The sequence below is a fragment of the Helicoverpa zea genome, chromosome 17, assembly GCF_022581195.2.
Source record: "Helicoverpa zea isolate HzStark_Cry1AcR chromosome 17, ilHelZeax1.1, whole genome shotgun sequence".
NCBI lineage: Eukaryota > Metazoa > Arthropoda > Insecta > Lepidoptera > Noctuidae > Helicoverpa > Helicoverpa zea.
The window spans coordinates 10,866,163-10,884,663 of NC_061468.1; the positions used below are offsets into that span (position 1 = coordinate 10,866,163).

General features: G+C 36.9%; 2 protein-coding genes across 3 annotated transcripts; one reads left to right on the forward strand and one right to left on the reverse strand.

The window, feature by feature from the left end:
* Positions 1-369: 369 nt before the first annotated feature.
* LOC124637982 (peptidylprolyl isomerase domain and WD repeat-containing protein 1) lies at positions 370-8,567 on the reverse strand. Its single transcript, XM_047174739.1, has 11 exons — positions 8,295-8,567; positions 8,045-8,205; positions 7,605-7,743; positions 7,147-7,234; positions 5,879-6,206; positions 5,375-5,493; positions 4,497-4,689; positions 3,835-4,069; positions 2,947-3,135; positions 1,504-1,655; positions 370-621 (listed from the first exon to the last, which is right to left on the reverse strand). Exons 1-11 carry the CDS (start codon positions 8,410-8,412, stop codon positions 478-480), a joined length of 1,866 nt encoding a protein of 621 aa, XP_047030695.1. The 5' UTR covers positions 8,413-8,567; the 3' UTR covers positions 370-477.
* Positions 8,568-8,984: 417 nt separating this feature from the next.
* On the forward strand, positions 8,985-16,658 carry LOC124637983 (CCHC-type zinc finger nucleic acid binding protein). 2 transcript variants are annotated; one of them, XM_047174740.1, is made up of 3 exons: positions 8,985-9,145; positions 14,233-14,414; positions 15,739-16,658. In XM_047174740.1, the coding sequence occupies exons 2-3, from the start codon at positions 14,236-14,238 to the stop codon at positions 15,989-15,991; spliced, it is 432 nt and encodes a 143-aa protein (XP_047030696.1). In that variant the 5' UTR covers positions 8,985-9,145; positions 14,233-14,235; the 3' UTR covers positions 15,992-16,658. The 2 variants fall into 2 exon arrangements, with proteins under 2 accessions (XP_047030696.1, XP_047030697.1); XM_047174741.1 differs by lacking the exon at positions 8,985-9,145 and adding an exon at positions 9,239-9,407.
* Positions 16,659-18,501: the final 1,843 nt, after the last annotated feature.

Consider the following 18,501-nt stretch of genomic DNA (forward strand, 5'->3'; position numbering starts at 1 on the left):
TGGCAAACGAAATGTACTTATTTTCGTCCGATAGGATATTCGTTATTATTCTGTAATTCAAGTTAGACCAGATTTTGATTATTTTTATCTTGCAATGTAGACTTCTTATCTACTCATCCACGTGGAGACACTAAATTACGTTAGTTCATTGACCTCCACGGGATTGTAGTACAAGTTACATAATGCGTTATTCATCTTACGGACGTATCGTAATCCAATGTAGAACACAACTGTGTATAATTATTCTTATTTGACATAGTACATAACATATTTGTCGATGTACTCTCGCCTACATACACTGAGGTGACTTTAGTGTTCGATAACTTTTTTAGGAAAATAAAACAAGGAGCATACAATAAAACACATAACTAAAATATTACAACATCGATCTATTTTATTGCAACAGTTCATTTTGTACATCACATCATCAATTTCCTTAAATATAACTTAAAATATAGATTTTTCTATAAAATATCGTTATTTGACTGTCACTGATATGATTCGAACGTCTTCGTAGGGCTTGTCTGTCTTGGGGTTGGTCTTCACGCTTCCGATGTTTTGTACGACTTCCATCCCGCGTACCACGCGACCGAAGACTGTGTGTTTGTTGTCTAACCATGGCTGCGGAAAAATGTTTTGTTTATTATTGTTATAATTTTAAGTATAGCGTTAATACAAGCTGTTGATTTGCATCCGTGCCATATTCAAGGACGTAATTATGCTAATGATTCTCGACCCAAATCAACAAAAAATTGGTACGACATTTTTTTTTTTTTTCTGGATTCCGTCAATGTCATCTAGCCGTATTTAAACCTGGCGCGTGTGTTACTGGCCTTAAAACCGTGCTGCGCCCTCACACAAACGCAAACACAAAGCATACGCAACGATTATTCATAAATTGGATTACTTCTGAAATACTACGACATTACAATGACAAAAAAAGCAGTGTATATTAGCTATTTCCGTCTACTGTAATTCCAATCGATTATTTACGTATTAAATGTCCTCCTCCTGACGTATGGCACAAATGAAAATCAACACCTTGTATTGAGAAATAATTAAAAGTATTGCATAAATGAAAATTATATATGGCGCTACACCTACCCGTTTATTTTAAGTGCCGGGTAGGAGGCGAGCTTTTTATTTTCATTGAAATGTAAATTGCCAAAGTCTCTCACTATTGAAAATGCAACTTAACTCATAAACAACACACTTTATATCTTCATTATCAGTTTTCAGGAGAAATGTGAACCCACAGTAGTTTCATTGTAATTTAAACGTTGGACTAGTTACTTATTTTCATACAAAAAAAAAGTAGGTACAAGAACTCATCTGCACCCGATTATACCCGATCACGTAATCAATGGCATTATATTTATTATAGTCTATAAGAAATATAATGCCATTGATTATAAGTTATAGATTATTATTTGGTATAAGGCTGAACAGAGACATACAATTTCCTTAGCTATAAATTATCAACTTCTTGATATAAGTACATACCGTAGGCGCCAGCGTGATGAAGAACTGGCTGCCATTGCTGTTGGGCCCAGCGTTGGCCATGCTCACGGTGTAGGGCCGGTCGTGCTTCAAGTGCGGCTTGAACTCGTCCGCGAACTCGCCGCCCCATATGCTCTCACCGCCAGTACCCGTACCTGGGATAATGGAAGTAAAACTTTGAGATACATATTTCTTTTATAAACAGGTTTAGGTTTGAGCCCTTTTTATATTGTTTCAAATAATATCAGTACAATCTCACTAATAAATGCGAAAGTTTGTATGTATGGACGTTTGTTCCTCTTTCACGCAAAAACTGCTGGATGGATTATTGTAAAAATTCACCGTTCTATAGCTTATACAATATAATCAGCATAACATATAGACTATAGACTACTTCCGAATGCGGGAAGTAGTTCCCGCGAGAAACGGGAGAAACTGCTGGCAGAAGCTACTGTCATATATGGGTTCAATAAACAAATAAACTAGGTTTTTTTCTTTGTATTTAGCACATCCGATTTTTATTCAAGTAGGAACTTGAAAGTTTTCTCAACTTAGTAACGATAATCAATATGCTTATTATCAACTTTGATATCGCGTCCTTCAGAACCAGTTGGTACAAATTTGTGTTATCACGCGACGATAAGTTCCACGTGAATGCGAAACGTGTCGCTAAAACGTGTCAATAATAGAGATTATGGGTATTACTTAATTGGCAAATATTTCGATCACATTAAAATAATTTACTACTAGAGGTCTGATAAAAAAACTTAATTTCTTTAACTATTAATTAAGTAATCATTTTAGTTTTGCTTTCGCTTCTGTATGAGATTTAACAACTTTAACTCACCAATAGACCTACAAAAAATTCAATCTTATTTATTAATGTGGCAAATAAGTGTATTTACTTATTTAAAAGAGTACTGCCACATCACAACCTATGTAGTACATGAATAACAAAAAAAAAACTCAGTTCCAATTAAAATGATAGACCAAACGATATCTTCTTATGTACTGAGTACACAAACTCTCTTTTAGGGTCAATCCCCACTGAAAGAGCAGCGGCCGGCAGCGGCCGTAAATGCAAGTGATGGAGCGCGAGCGCTCTTACATTGTCCGTGCTCTTACGGCCGCTGCCGGCCGCTGCTCTTTCAGTGAGAATTGACCCTTATACTCACTCCTGTACTAAGTTCACAAGCTCGCACAATACTTTCTACCAAACATATTCACTCCTTCAAAAGTAGAACGTGCAAAATTCAACAAACAAACTATATTATATTATACTATATTATGGGATGCAGGTCGCCTCTAACAGGTATCTGTGGAGATCTAAGGGGGAGGCCTATGTTCAGCAGTGGACGTCCTATGGCTGAGATGATGATGATGAAACTATATTAACATTGTCAGTAAATTTGGGTCTAAATAATGTAGTTTATATATCAATCTCACCGGTAGGATCTCCAGTCTGCACCATAAAGCCCTTAATAACTCTATGGAAGACGTGTCCATTATAGTATCCATTCCGCGAGTGAACGCAGAAGTTCTCTGCGGTGCGAGGCACGTCCTTGCCGAAGATACGGATGTGTACGTCGCCTAGAGACGTGTGGAGGATCGCCTGCTCGTACAGACGTTGTACTCCTGGGAAAAGTAAGGTTAGTGTGGTGACAAAAAGTCTTAAAAAGGGGTCAGCTCAACTAATCTTAAAGATTGCCCGGGTAACTGGGTTGAGAAGGTCAGATAGGCAGTTGCTCCTTGTAAAATATGGTGCTTAGCTGCATCCAGTAAGACTAAGCCAACCCAAACCTAGTTGAAAAAGAGGCCAGGGAGATGATAATTATGATTATATGCTGTTTTGCAATAGGTAATTGTTGCTTGTTATTTCTATACTTAAAAAATTACAAAGAGACTTGCTGCGTTACTTATAAACGTAAATTAAATAATAAGTAATACTTAAGGGCTGTTTAAGAAAATTCTTACTTATAAACTTGCTTAAGCATGTCTAAACTAACATTTAATAACTACTTAAGACTTTAAGTAGTGGTTAGTTAAAATGTTGCTTAGAAGGTGATTAGAGATTTTTATAAGTAACGGGGGTTAATCTATAACCCTCTGCCTTAATCAGTCACATACCTGCTTATCCTATGGGGTATGACGGTTTCTCTTTTACGCTAAAATTACTACATGGATTTTGATGAAACTATGTAGTAATGTGGATTATATATCACAGTAACATATTAAAAGCTACTTTTTACCAATTAAAAAAGACAAAAAAAATTGAAATAGTATCACCAGAAGTTACCAATGAAAACAGACACGCCACAGTAATAGCATCCTTACCTTGTCCTTCTGTAGCGGAAATAATATCCTCCTTCGAAGGTTTCTCATTAAAGATATCTCTGTCAGCATCAGGGCTCTTGATGTCATCGGGACTTCTTCTGGAGAACATGTAGAACCGGTTCTTCTTGTAGGCCGTGCAGAAGAGGGTCGGGTCTATCTTCACGTTGAGCAGTGTGGGGTTCTCCGAGCCTTCCATCTCGAGAGTTGTCGCTACTTTTGACTGGTTCGTTCGACCCTGGAAGTATATGGAAAGGGTTGGTATCTGTTTTATGAATCTTAAACTCCCAAGTTTCACTAGATCAGTTATTTCAGTTTTATGTAATGCTTATCATCTGCCAGCGGTTTTAACGTCGTCATACGTAAATTATCGGCGCACCCGGATTAAGAGTATTCTATATATAGACTTCCTCAATACATGGGCTATTTAACTGATTTTTTTTAATAGTTCAGATTTATGAGATTAACGCGATAAACAAACCCTTCAGCTTTATAAGTTACCAAAAGCTGCTAGTTAGCTTATAAGTTGATTAGATTCGAAATGAGTGACTACACCAAAAATTGAGGATTGCTAAAGACCGGGATCAGCAGTGAACGGCAATTGACAGATAATAATATGATGATGATATAAAAAATTACGGTTGACATAGTCAGTCTATCCTTACCTGGAACAGTGCCAGATGCAGAGGCCTCAGATTCTCCGGTTTCCCCAGCATGGCGACGCATCTGTTGGTGACCAGGTTGACCACCTTCACGCCGAGCATGGTCGCGTAGATGACGAAGTGGCCCGAAGTGTCGAACAGCACGTTGGCGAGGTGAACTGAGTCGGACTTCTCGAGGTCGCGTTCGGCTGCCATTCTGGGTTGGGAATGTAATGTTAGGTACTTGTTGGTGAAAAATTTAAGTTAAAATAAAATTGATTAATAAGATGGAGGCAATAGAAGAGAACCGAAGGAGAATTCATGCTGCGCCGACCCGAGATCAATTTGGGGTAAGGGCAGGAGGATAAGGATGAAGATTTATTTATAAACTCAATTAAAATATTCAAAATGAGTTTACGATTAAGTCTTTTACATGTTACAGCTGCTTACACGAACAGCAAATATATAGCATGGTGGTGTAAATAGGTGTCAAGCCTTTTACTATCAAAACATTTTTACAGATCGCAAAATAACTTTTCATTTTTGCTATTAGCCATCTTTCACTCACACTTATTATAAAATAGCATTTTGTATTTTCTTTTTTACTATTGTGAAGTCAATACTAGATTCTTGACAAAAATCTGTTAAACAGCTTACTTCAGAAATTCAAAGTATACATACATACTGTACTACATCCTACTTATATTATAAATGTGAAAGTTTGTGAGAATGTATGGATGTATGTTTGTTATTCAATCACGCAAAAACGGCTGGACCGATTTGATTGAAATTTGGTATGTAGATAGGTGATACCCTGGATTAACACATAGGCTACAACACACCATGCGGGCGAAGCCGCTGGCGGAAGCTAGTACTAAATAAAACAATGTGTGTAACATTACCGTCTCCCAAACTCCATGTTGGGCAGCTGCTGCGTCTGATGCTGCAGCTCCTGGAAGCGCTGCAGGCTCTCGTCCAGCACCTTGTGGAGCTTGCCTGACAGGAAATGGAACACACGCACCTATTACATCAACAGACAAACATCCTACACGTTATATGTATACTGGGGTTGCGGGTTGCTAATGGGCACATGGGTTAGGACTTTGTTTCCAGAGGTAATTATTTATATTAGGTACTTCATGCAAAACATATTGTTTATTTGAGACTTTTTATCTAGCTACTAAAACAGTTCTAAAGAGGCTTCCCTTAAGCATAGGGATCTCATCCAAGAAATACGAATTTATAATCAATTTTTTGTATGGTAAATAAAGTAACAACTTGCAAATAGAGACAAAGCTAATGAGTATCTATTGCAATAAAGACTTATAAAAATATCAGGCTTATAATCAACTTCTGAATCCCAGAAAGTAACATACTAGTATGAAATTAGCGCTAAATCATCTTACCTTCCTATCCAAACTGATAGACGCCATCTTCTTCCCATCCGGCGAGAATGCAAGCGCAGTGGGATAAGTCTTATTCTTCACAAAGTCATACAAATCTGTGTCTAACTTAGAACCGAAGTTCACTGTCTTCGGGAACTTGTACTCATGTTTTGGTCCCGTCCAGTATTCGATGATACCGGCTTTGTCAACTGATACTGCGGTTTCGTAGACTGGGTTGTATTTTATTGTGGTCACTGTAGCTTGGTGGAGGGTCTCGAAGGTGTAAAGTGGTGTACTTGATGTTTGTGTGCCGTCGAATATGTGGATCTTGTTGCTGGCTTTTTCTGAGCTGAAGAATAAGGTACAAATGTATAGTGATTGTTTTATTGTCATAAAAAAAATTAAAAAAGTGATAAAGACTTGCTGATGAGAATCAAATCAGATCAAAACAAATCTCTTTATTTCAGGCTGCTTAGGCCCATAGATATATACCTTAAAGACTAACATACATATTATATTATACAAACATTGTTAGTATATAAAAAACTTAAATCTATGTTAGTAACACTTCACTACGCACTATGTCGCTCCGTGCGGTTCTGTGGCACTTGTATACTACTTATAGAATACTGACTAGATTTCAAATAAACATGCCTGCAATACTTAATCCATTCTAGTGACTGGATTGATATTTTATCATTATGCATGTTAACTCCATTTCACAAAAATACTGATTTCTACAACTTTTGAATATGTACTAACTACACATATTACATAGGTTAATAGGTGTGTATGGAATTCATATAATTACATTCTCAGTCTAGGTATAGGTGTAGTCTAGTCAATAGAAGATGACCTTACAAGAAAATAGATAACAGAATTACTATTAATAACAACCTTTGCAGTGACCTTTAATAACAAACATATGGAGCAAATAGATGAATCTATACTAATATTATGAAGCTGAAGAGGATGTTTACTTAAACTCAGTAATTTTCAGGTAGTACTAAATCTGTTTGAAAAATTCTTTCAGTCCATTCATTAAGAGTGCGTTTACATGGTGCATGTAGCTGGAACAAGTTGACATGTGCAAGTGACAAATGACAAGATCATGCAGTTGGGTAATTTGCTTTGGTACATGCGCAAATAAAATGCATGTAACCTGCGCATGTGCCTCAACATACGCAAGCTACATGCACCATGTAGATGCACCCTAATGAAAGCTCTTTATTTGTTTGCACACAGAATTTGTGCAGGTGAAATTGCATATGGAAACTAGTAATACTTACATAGCAAGTGCAGATATAGGATCCCCCGCCGAGTGTACCCATTCAGCAACATACGGCTCAAATTCTATGGATATCATGTTGATCATATCTGAAATACAAATTATGAATGACATTAACATATTCATGTCTACTTAAAAATTATGTTTGTCAGCAGTAAGTGTTTATATGAAACTTATGCTATTATTGGATCAGGTAAACTGGTCATAGCTGTCACAGCAACTTTACTAAGTATAATGCATTACACTTTTATTAAATAAATACCTTTATACCTTTTATTAGCATCATTTACTGTTTGCTTTACTATTTGTATGCCAGAATCATCCTAGAATATGATTAGAGATTTTTTTTTATTATACCTTTATTTCAGATAACTGGGGCCCAAGTTCCAAATTCTACTGTCTTATGTATGTGTCAGTCATGAGGTTAACATAATGACGCAGCATAAATATATTTCTTACCAAAGTTAACAACATCAAAGACCTTGATAGTCTTCTCCAGTGAGGCAGTGCAGAGCAGCGTGCCCGTGGTGTTTGCAGCCACATGACTGATAGGAGCTAGGTGGCAACGGAAATGCTTCACAAATTCTATGCCTTCCTCCTAGAAATGGATATAAAAATGATAGTTAATAAAAACGTATATACATACTTCTTTAAAGAGTTTGGATATCTATAAAAAAAAAAATACAGAAAAGTAGAACTAAATTGTGAATTAAAACTTTAACAAACTATAGAAAATTGGCTCTTATTGAAGGTATGGGATATGTTGTAAGAAATTCGCCAAGCTACATAGTTTTCAGGACAAAACACAATTAGACTTTAGTAGTATTTAATTTAAAAAATATATAGGAATTACATTACCGACTAGCAATCAACATCTATAATAGCTAGTCTTAACATACCTGTTTCTTCCAAAACTTCAAGTGTCCATCCTGGCTGGCGGTGATCACGAAGTCGGTCTTAGTGACCACAACATGCGTGACCACATCGCGATGCATGTAACTGAACTCATAGGTCTCAGACGTCGGCAGGTTCTCAATGTACAGAGATTCAAACTCCAACACTAGAAAACAACAAATACTGTATAAAGCCTGCAAATTATACAATTTAAGGTCTATTTCCAAAATTATACAAATAGTAACGTGATTCTACCTTTCCTCTTTTTAGGTTTAGGTTTTGATGCCTCTGCGGGCATAGGTCCTATCCAGCCGTCGCTTTCTTCAGCCTCTTCATTGTTATCAATGCTGCTGCGCCTTTTCTCTGCGGACATTTTTGCGCCGTAAAACCTTTCACAGCTTCCTTTTTATCTCACGAATTTCAGTATTTCGTTAGTTTTGTAAACACCGTCTGCCGTGACAAAGTTGACAATACAATAGTAAAGTAATGCAACCAATTGTAGACTTTGTAATTTAGGTATGTTGTGCGAGGAAAACGCGATCTTCTCAAATTGGCTGCATTATACTGTGCAGTGGTGCTGGTGATGCATACAGCCTAAAAAGATGGATATTGGTTTGTGGTCCCAAACAAAATGAAAGGATTCCATTGGTAATAAATTTTTTGACACTTTTTTTGATTGGCTGCGATAATATCGAACCACCCGTTATTGGTCCATATGATACCATTATCCATAGACACTTAGATCTTGATAGACCCAATACAAAAAAATCTTTATTTAAAAGAAATAATGAAAAAACATTTTTAAGCATTTTATAGCGCACATTTGCAGAAGTTTTCACATAATTCTGGATAACCTCCATACCTAGATGTATTTTTTATGTTTAGTAAAAATCATCACAAAATCACGTTGAAGGAGCGTTGAAAACTTTTTAGCTACATTGTCTATGATTAAAATGTCTTTTACGAATTCGTAGTGATGGTGGCTGGCTTCCTTGCAAACGAAGCGTCGTAAATTACACCTTATTTGTAAATCTTATTAAAAATTTGATCGTGAAACGATCGAATCTATAGTGATTTAAGTGCTCAAGAAGTTTCACATCTAATCGGTAAGTGTAAAGTGCAACATTGATTGTGAAACCGCGCGCTACCGGTACCTCTACACGTGGTTAGGCTACTATACGGCGTACGTATATTACAGATGTGTTTTCTTATAATTATCAGCGAATATAGCCACGACGCAAATTCGCCAAGTGTTTCCAAGTGAAAATCTGTTAATTTCATGTCAACGCATCATAGTTAGGTTGTTTATTGAACGTGGTTAGTTTGACAAACGGTGACTCGTTGCTGACACATATAGCTGCTGTTGAGGTAATTTTATATTCGAATTTGTTATCGAAATGTATTTGTATTTAGTGAAATGCAGCTGCAACGATCATAAAACTTGCTCCGTCATCACCCTGCGATCTGTACATCTTCCAAGCATTTGTCATGCCTTCTCTTGTATGTAGCTTTCTTTTTTTTCCTCTGTTAGTATAAGACAATGACGCATCGCTACGCTATGAACAGCATGTGGGAAAGTACTAATATGTATAATGCCTATAGGAACCTCACAAGTCTAGTTTTGAGCATGTGTTAAGCTGTCTACCTGTTACATGCTCACACAAAGGACTCATGGACATCTAAAGAGTATATTAACTGTATTATCGGTTAATGTACTTACAAATTCATTGACTTTACTGTATGTAGTAGGGATATTGCTATCTATATTGGTTAATGATAATTGATTATACCACATTGTGCATGTGTATTTTTCCATCAAATTTACCCTTGTTCTAATAATATTCAAGGTCAATTTATTCTGCCAAGATTTGGGAATATTTCCCATGCCATATTGTTGTTAAAGTAATTACCTTTTGTAGCATTTCTCAGTATGAAAGTGACTGAAGTTAGCGAACAATTCCAATTATACACTTTCTAAGCATTTAAATTCTTCAATATTAGTTTCACCTATCATTGATTGTAGTAGCATTAAAATACAAGGTAATTGAGAACATAATTGCTTAAAAAAATGTATCAACACTGAAAAGGTTTTAGTATAACAAAATTCTATATTAAACCCAGTTTATTTCAATCGGGTTGGTAATACTAACACAAGCAATGCTGGTTGTCTATATAGTACAACAATTTAAAAAAGCACCATAAACAACTACCAATAAGTCAAAAAAGGTTTGTTACACTTTATAATGTACAGTTAGAACTTTCAAGTTATTGACCCTATATCAGTTGCATTTAGAAAGTAATTCACTTTCTGTATTTACACCACGGCCAGCTAGATTTCATACTAAAATTCATGTAGGATTTTTATTTTGATGGGCCTTTTCCAAAGTAATTATTTGTTTTATATTGTCTTGTATTTGGTTTGAGATAACTTTGAAATCTTTATTGTATAGGTAAGTTTCTGATTATTTTATCACAAGTTAGAAAGTAAGACATTGCTCAACATTATACTGTTATTTCATATTCAAGATTACTGGTAAACGTTTTATGTTGATTAAACATGTTCACAATGAGTACTTGTGTGTAACCCTGAGTAATTAAACATTGTTTTACTGAAATGTCTGTTTTCTAATCAAAAGCTTCATGTTACTAAATAGGCATACAATTACTTTGTAAAAAAAAGTCAATTTACTTAATGGACACTTAACCAAACAAGTGTTAAGTCTCCTGAGAACCACTATAACAAGTTAGTACATAAATGTGAGCTGGTTATTTACATTGTGACAGTATGTGCACTAGTTATCATAATTGCTCTAAGTTAATGACTTTCCCACTTGCAGCTTTCACTATCCCCCCTACATTTAGCTCATGTTTTATCACCATGCAGTGTAGTTGACCTTTTGTATAGAAACATCAGTTGAACATTGATCAAGATCATTTTGGACATAAAAATGTTATTAAAACCAGCCTATGTAACATTTAAATTACAAAGGTTTATTGGTTATGCAAATAAAGTCGTGTACCTACCCAATAATGTCTTGGTATTATGTTGATCAATAGTTTAGAGGCCAAAGAAAGGTGTCGCCATGTCGAGGTCGAATACAAAACTTGTGTTTCTAATTCTATGATTTCTATTAAATTACTGTTTGACTGAAATACACAAGTCCTCTAACATCTGTTTCAATAAGTGTCATTGATTGTGCCTTATTGTCGATAAATAATACTTCATCAGTGCTACATGTTGTATCAAACCATTGTATGTTCTCTAGCAATTACATAATGTAGCTACATATTTTATATCTGACCTACTTTAGTGCATGTCGAATTCAAATCGTAGCTAGATTATAATCTATCACTTTTCGTAGTCACGTAATGATAACAACAGCAACTAATGTAGTCATGGTTAGTCATCAAAGTAACTCTTCTCTCGTAGAGCTTCTTCATTGTAATTGTCCCGTCACTAAAATCTGGCACAAGATGCTGTTAAAATACTGAAGTCAACAGACCTTTCGGAATGCGCGGCGTTCAAGTCGTCAATTGTTTTGCATCGTATCGGGCCTCCCTATAACGTCTCGATCTAAATGTTTGCCGCGAGTCAATTGGTGACAATCGTACGTAATTTGCCGTGATCTTGGCACATGGAACGCGTTATCAACCTCAAGGTCATCACGTCAGCGGAACTTCTGTGCAAATAATTAAACTTCTCTCTTACACTTATCGCTCCGAACAGGGATAAGAAAGAGATAGACAAGGCGAATGACCGTATTTTATAAAGGTCATTATTACAAGGTCAGAAAATTACGTCCACAGAATAACATTTTCACCCCAAATCGTCTATCGTATCTTCGCCTCTTTTAAAACCCAACTTTTCTACAATAAATGCTGCGTAGATTATAGTACATTAAGACGCCACCGTGATTTTGATAGCCGTTTGCCATGCCAAATTATAGGACTACCCGCTTACCAATGGATCTGAAATTTTGATATAGGTAAATTGATATCTTTATCTAGATTCTGCCAGAACGAAAACACGATACTGATAATTTTACTCGATCATAATTAATTCCGAAAACACGTCTAAAAAAGTACTATTTTTGAAATTACAAGGAAGTTACACTATCTTTATGTTTCAAAATTACTCTAATATATTCTTAACATCAATATTAACGTTCTGTCAAAGTCATTTTTCCATAACTATTACCAAACATTTTTAATTAAAGTTTTAAGATATTGGATTTTTTGAGCGGCAGCGATCATGATAGACGCTACGCAATTCTGAACCTTATGTCCGTGCTCTAGCGATTGATACACAATGTGTACGGAGACGAGCCAGTCCGGCGATAGCCCTCGTCGAGGTCGGACCTGCGCATGTTGTCGCTCCGGCCGTAGGTATAATAATTTGTGACGATAACTCAGATTTGCGCGCGGCCCTATGTGTGCGTCGGCTTGTAAATATACAACTTTCGCTCGTGTGACAGTGACGTCGTCCGAGCATGACGTGTTCTTATCGCTTTTTGTTATGGGTACAGTCGTTTACAAAAATGTCTAGTTGTTCACGAAGAAAATGTTTAAGGAGTCAGGTAGCGTTTCAAAAAATGAAACAACATCCAAAGCTTTTTATTATTACACCTTACAGTTTTTCATTATTTTTTCATAAGTTTTTTCAAATTGACATTGACAGTATCTAAGAAATAAATAAGGTGAAATATCTAAGATGAATTAAATACTCCTTACATATTTTCTAGCTCGGGGTACGAGGACAATAAATAAAAGTGTGGACTTGATTTTTCAAGTAGCGATTCAGAATCATTATAAATAAATAAATATTTTTATTGGGTATTAAACAAATCAAAAACTAACTTAATAATTTCAATAGATATTTACACAGATAAATAAACATTAAATTACGTAATAACTGTTTTTCCTTAAACAGCCGTAACCCCTAAATAACTGTATTTGTACCCGACTGTACCTCTTGTCACGCACACAAAGTCACTGTATATGTACAAGGGTTACCCACACATAACCGCGCGCAAGACTGAGTTGAACTTACTATAAGCACTCTGAGAACAAAAAATCTATGGAGACCGTGTTATACTATAAATTCTTTTTTTTTACATTATATTATTATTTATATTTCAGTTTTAATAAATATGTTTAAAAATGAATTACTTAGCTTCATTACTTCTTTGATACCTTACAGCTTCACTACATACATTTATAGCATACATAACACACAAGATCTGCGACGCTTTTATTCCTTAACCACTTAATTTTTACTAGCTGTTAAACGCGATTTTAGCCGCATTCCCGGGAAACTTCTTCCTGTGCCCGGATAAAATATGGCCTACATTCACTGGGGATAGTGTAAATCTCTAATTGTGAAAGCAAATCAAATCAGTTAAGCAGTTTCAGAGCTTATACAATCCACAGAAACAAACAATCAAATCTTCCCTCTTTATAACATTAGTATAAATTATTTAACACTGGTCAAACGCTTTCATTTGATACCCATATTGAGAGAGCTATAAAAAAACAATGCAATTCAGCATTTTCTGGCGGTGGCTATATTGGACTTTAAATAATATTATACATGATTCTACATACTAATCAAGCCCTTTAATTTGATATCCATACTGAAGGAATTGTAAAAAAAATATGTTATTCGCCATTTTGTGGCGGCGGCCATCTTGGGCCGATATTCACCAAATAAAGCTAGGAACACTCCCGATTAATTTCATTTCAAACAAAAAAACCTAAATACATATCGATTCATCCGTTCTGGATATACAAACACACATACACGACACACCACACATACATACACACAACCATACGCGTCCAAATTATCATATTACTCTTCATAAAAAGTTTTCATTGCAAATAATTTTTGTAAGTACAACAAAAAAAAATCCGATCAAAAAATAAAAAACTTAGGTAAGTTGCGGCTCCCTATCTTCCCTGTTCGGTTCTCCTGACCCCGCGCTGACCTCGGCGTGTGCGATTGGCGCGAAATTCAAATTTTACACATTGAGTGAAGAGTATAGCTTGCGCGACGCGATAGACGCGGAAGTGTAGTGGGCGGAGCTATCTAAAATCAAAAAATCCGCGGTGCGGTCTTAAGTCCTAGTAGAAGTACCGTTATTATGCGTTAGTGATAAGAATGTAGTCAGCGAAGTGCATCCTATTGTTCCAGACAATGAGTTCGAGCGTATGCTACAAGTGCAACCGGACGGGGCACTTCGCCCGCGAGTGTACCCAGGGCGGCGTCACTGCTCGCGACTCTGGCTTCAACCGCCAGCGCGAAAAGTGCTTCAAGTGCAACCGCGCCGGACACTTCGCGCGAGACTGCAAGGAGGAGGCTGACCGTTGCTACAGGTTAATATACCACCTTCTATCTTTACTAACACTTCCAGACAAATCTACCTCGAGAAATAGAAGAGCCACCCTTTCCAGTCCTTTGTCGAAGAATTTGTAGTTTTTTATCCCGTGTTGAATCGTCAAAGCATTTCTGAATTGTATTAACAGAAGAATAACGAGACAATTTCATATTCGCCAACCGATAAGAAGTCTACTTATAATGGTCCGAATGAATTGTAAGTTTGTTGGTATCCTTTCATAGTAAATGGCCTGCAAAGACAGATAAGGGCTAACATAAGATGGCGACGGTGACCCATTGCTCAACCGTTCAGCTGCTCGGTGACGCGATAGAGGCGATCAATCAAGCTTCTTATTCTATCGTTGCAACAGGTTAACGACATTTCAAACGATACACGGTTGTTCGTGTAGACATGAGGTATCTCTATTGGCTCGTTACGCATGAGTGATCACGTTTGAGCGCTTCCACTTACACGCATTCTATCGACTAGCATTTACCCACCACGAAACAAGTGCCACGCTACGACTCTTATAAAGTGATACAGTATTGTATTACATACATACAATTTCAGATTTCTATTCATACTAGTAACAAAATCAATATTCTTGCTAGATAAACTAGTTTGCTCGAAGCCAAGCTCGCTTAAGTTACGCCTAACCAACACATCGACTTTTTTGAACTGGGTGTGTTTCTACTCATGATATTGAGTAAACGTTAGCACACGATGATTCTTATCCGAGTCACGGCCTTTATCGTTAAATCATATCTAAAAACCAGTTTAGATAAAAAGAAGAATCGTCTTTGATGTTTCTTTGCTATTTGATCATAGTCCGAAGTTCTCAAGATAATATACCACAATATATCTGGAGACATCAATAACCGATTTAATGTAGGTATAATTGTCCCCAGCTAAGGAGGTCGTAGAGAAAGTGTGGTGTTCAAATGTCACGTGGAACCGTTGGCATTGACCTTGGCTTCACACGTGACCAATTAACTTGTCAACGACCTTATTTAAATTGTAGATGGATGTTATTTTTCTAGGTGTATTGGTGTTGAGTGCATACTTATAGTTCGGCCATTCAGAGAATGCGTTCCTGACACGTCGCGATTGAACTGACGACGTAACTTTGCAATGGCGTTGCAGTTACGATAAAAATATTTTTGCTGGTTGTTTACCGTTTTAACAATTGAGGAGCATTAAAACAACATTATTATATCAATAATCAATGAATGTAGTTACGTCGTCAGTTCAATCGCGACGTGTCAGGAACGCATTCTCTGAATGGCCGAACTATAATAGTGGTGTTTATTTGTATGACGCAGATGTAACGGCACGGGACACATAGCGCGCGAGTGCGCGCAGAGTCCGGACGAGCCGTCGTGTTACAACTGCAACAAGACCGGGCACATCGCACGGAACTGCCCCGAGGGCGGGCGCGATAGCTCCAACCAGACCTGCTACAACTGCAACAAGTCCGGCCACATCTCACGCAACTGCCCCGACGGCACCAAGACTTGCTATGTGTGCGGAAAGCCCGGACACATCTCCCGCGACTGCGATGAGGAGCGGAACTAACACACGCCTCGTCGCGATTGCCTATATATAAAATAAACTATGTATATTATGATGCCACGCACGGACGATAAGCAAAGGACGCGATACGCGACACTAGATCGTAAGACCACACGACTGTATTAAATTAATGCAACGGAATTATAAATCAGGATGCAGCAGCGGTATTCTCGTGACAGACTGAGGTGTATGATTTTTAAAATGTTGACTTGTATATAGGTCTCCCCGCCGCGCGAGCGCCGGCGGCGCTCGTCGATACGTTAATGTTTGTTCTTGCACGACGTGAACGAGTTATTGTGTTTTAAATCATTTAATAATCGTGATTGAACTATTGAGGAGGTAGCGTTACAGTTTTTAGCATTACAGAGTATATATTTAATATATTTTGTACAGATTTTTTTGACAAAAGATAAATTGGATGCTGGCGTATAATGCGTTTTCAATGTGAAGAGTGGAGGCCCCGGAGCGACCCGTACCCCTTCTGGACTCTCTTGTTCGTCTTGTTATACAGTAATCGTTGTTCTTACGCGATCGTACTGCGATCCGACGAGTCTCAATCTTACATCCTATCACTTCGCGTGATTTATTTTTATTGATCAATTCCTTTGTTTATGAGATCCTGCTAACTTGTGGAGAATTCAGTGGTTAATTAGAATTTCATCAATCAAAACATTTTTTATTTTGTTATCCCTGTCAATGTGCCTCTCTGTAATACATAATGTATAATGATTACTCAAATAACAGTGGGAGATGATTCATTAATAAAATCTTGCCTTATTATTTCACAAGTTTTCATCTTGCTCTTTGCTTTTAGTATCATACATATTTATTTCAAACTTGTACTATGTGCTCGCAACTTGGACACACAACAGCTATTTTAGTCTCCCAAGTCTAATCACTTAGAATTAATCACATCACTGAGATTATGTCAACTGACTGAACAAGAGGGCATTACCTATCCTACAACCAACCCTAACATTCATACAAAACTCGTACACCACATGTTTTTTTTGTTCAACACTGGAAGACCTGATAGACACATTTTATTGCCACAAAACGTGGCTATGCTCAATGTTGCCAGTCTCTTGGACGCATTCCCAAGTGACGGCAATGATGATTTTTTTGCCATATTTTTAACCGACTTCCCAAAAAGGAGGAGGTTATCAATTCGGCCGGTATGTTTTTTTTTTTTTTTTTTTTTTTCTATGTATGTACATCGATTACTCCGAGGTTTATAGACCGATTTACGTGATTCTTTTTTTGTTCGACTCGGAATAGCTGCCAGTTGGTCCCATAGTCATCAGGTCAGGATCTGATGATGGAAACCTTGAGAAATCGAGGGCAACCTTCGAAAGTTGTAGGCATACACAGGGTAAAAACTTGACACTCAGGTGTACGCCTAAAAGCACTATTCAACTGTGAAGCTTTGGAGCTGATCTGATGATGGAAACCAGAGAGGGTCGAGGGAACTCGACAACTGAATATGTAAACTACCTCGTGTTTGGGCTTAAATTATTTGTATTGACAAGACCTTTGCAACAGTGAAGGTTTGGAGCTGACCTGATGATGGAGACCAGAGAAAGTAAGTCGAGGGAACTCGACAACTGAATATGTAAAATACCTCGTATTTGGACTTATATTCTTTGTATTGATGAGAACTTCTCACTTGTATGGATAGTGACAACTATTCGTATCACTGAAAAGCTTTAAATAAAAAACTTTTTTACAAAAAAATTAAACCGACTTCCCAAAACACTAAAAAGCAAAAAAAAACTATTTTTAGGTGCATCGGCCTAGAAGTCGGTGGCAAAATTAACTTAGTAACATCCATTAGACACCGACTTCTAGGCCGATGCACCTAAAAATAGTTTTTTTTTGCTTTTTAGTGTTTTTTACATAATACGGTCTCTTCCAACATTGCACAAAATAATTATTACTATATCCGAGTACCATAAGAAGACACCAGTTTTATTTAAGACTCTAAAATAAGCAACTAAATGTAGGAACCTTCTATGTGCCTGAACCTATGTTGAAATGGATGATGAATTGCTGAAACTATTGCATGAACAAGGAATATGCCTATGGCACGGCGAATTAAAAAAACAAATTAGTCCGTCTTTTAGATTACCCTAAAATAATGGACACGTAACTATTTTTTCCTTTTTCTCTCACAAACAAATAACAAAGATACAAAAACATCATTGACATTATATTAAAAACATTGTATTTCGTGTTACGTCACTTTTAAGTACTACATAGACGTGACGTCACGAATTCCCACTCAATCTCACTTAAAATGAAAAAATACGTGTTCAATAGTTTTGCTAATGTATAAAGCGGCCTAATAAAATCACTATTTTGTTAACCCTGTCTTCTCGCCTATTGTTGAATCAGTGCCTGACAGATTTGATTAGGCAAAGCGTTTCTTAAGCCCAAGAAAAGACTTGTCGACTATCTAGATTGAACAGCGAAAATAAGCATGTTAAGGTGATTTCGCTCGGCTGCTCAGGCAC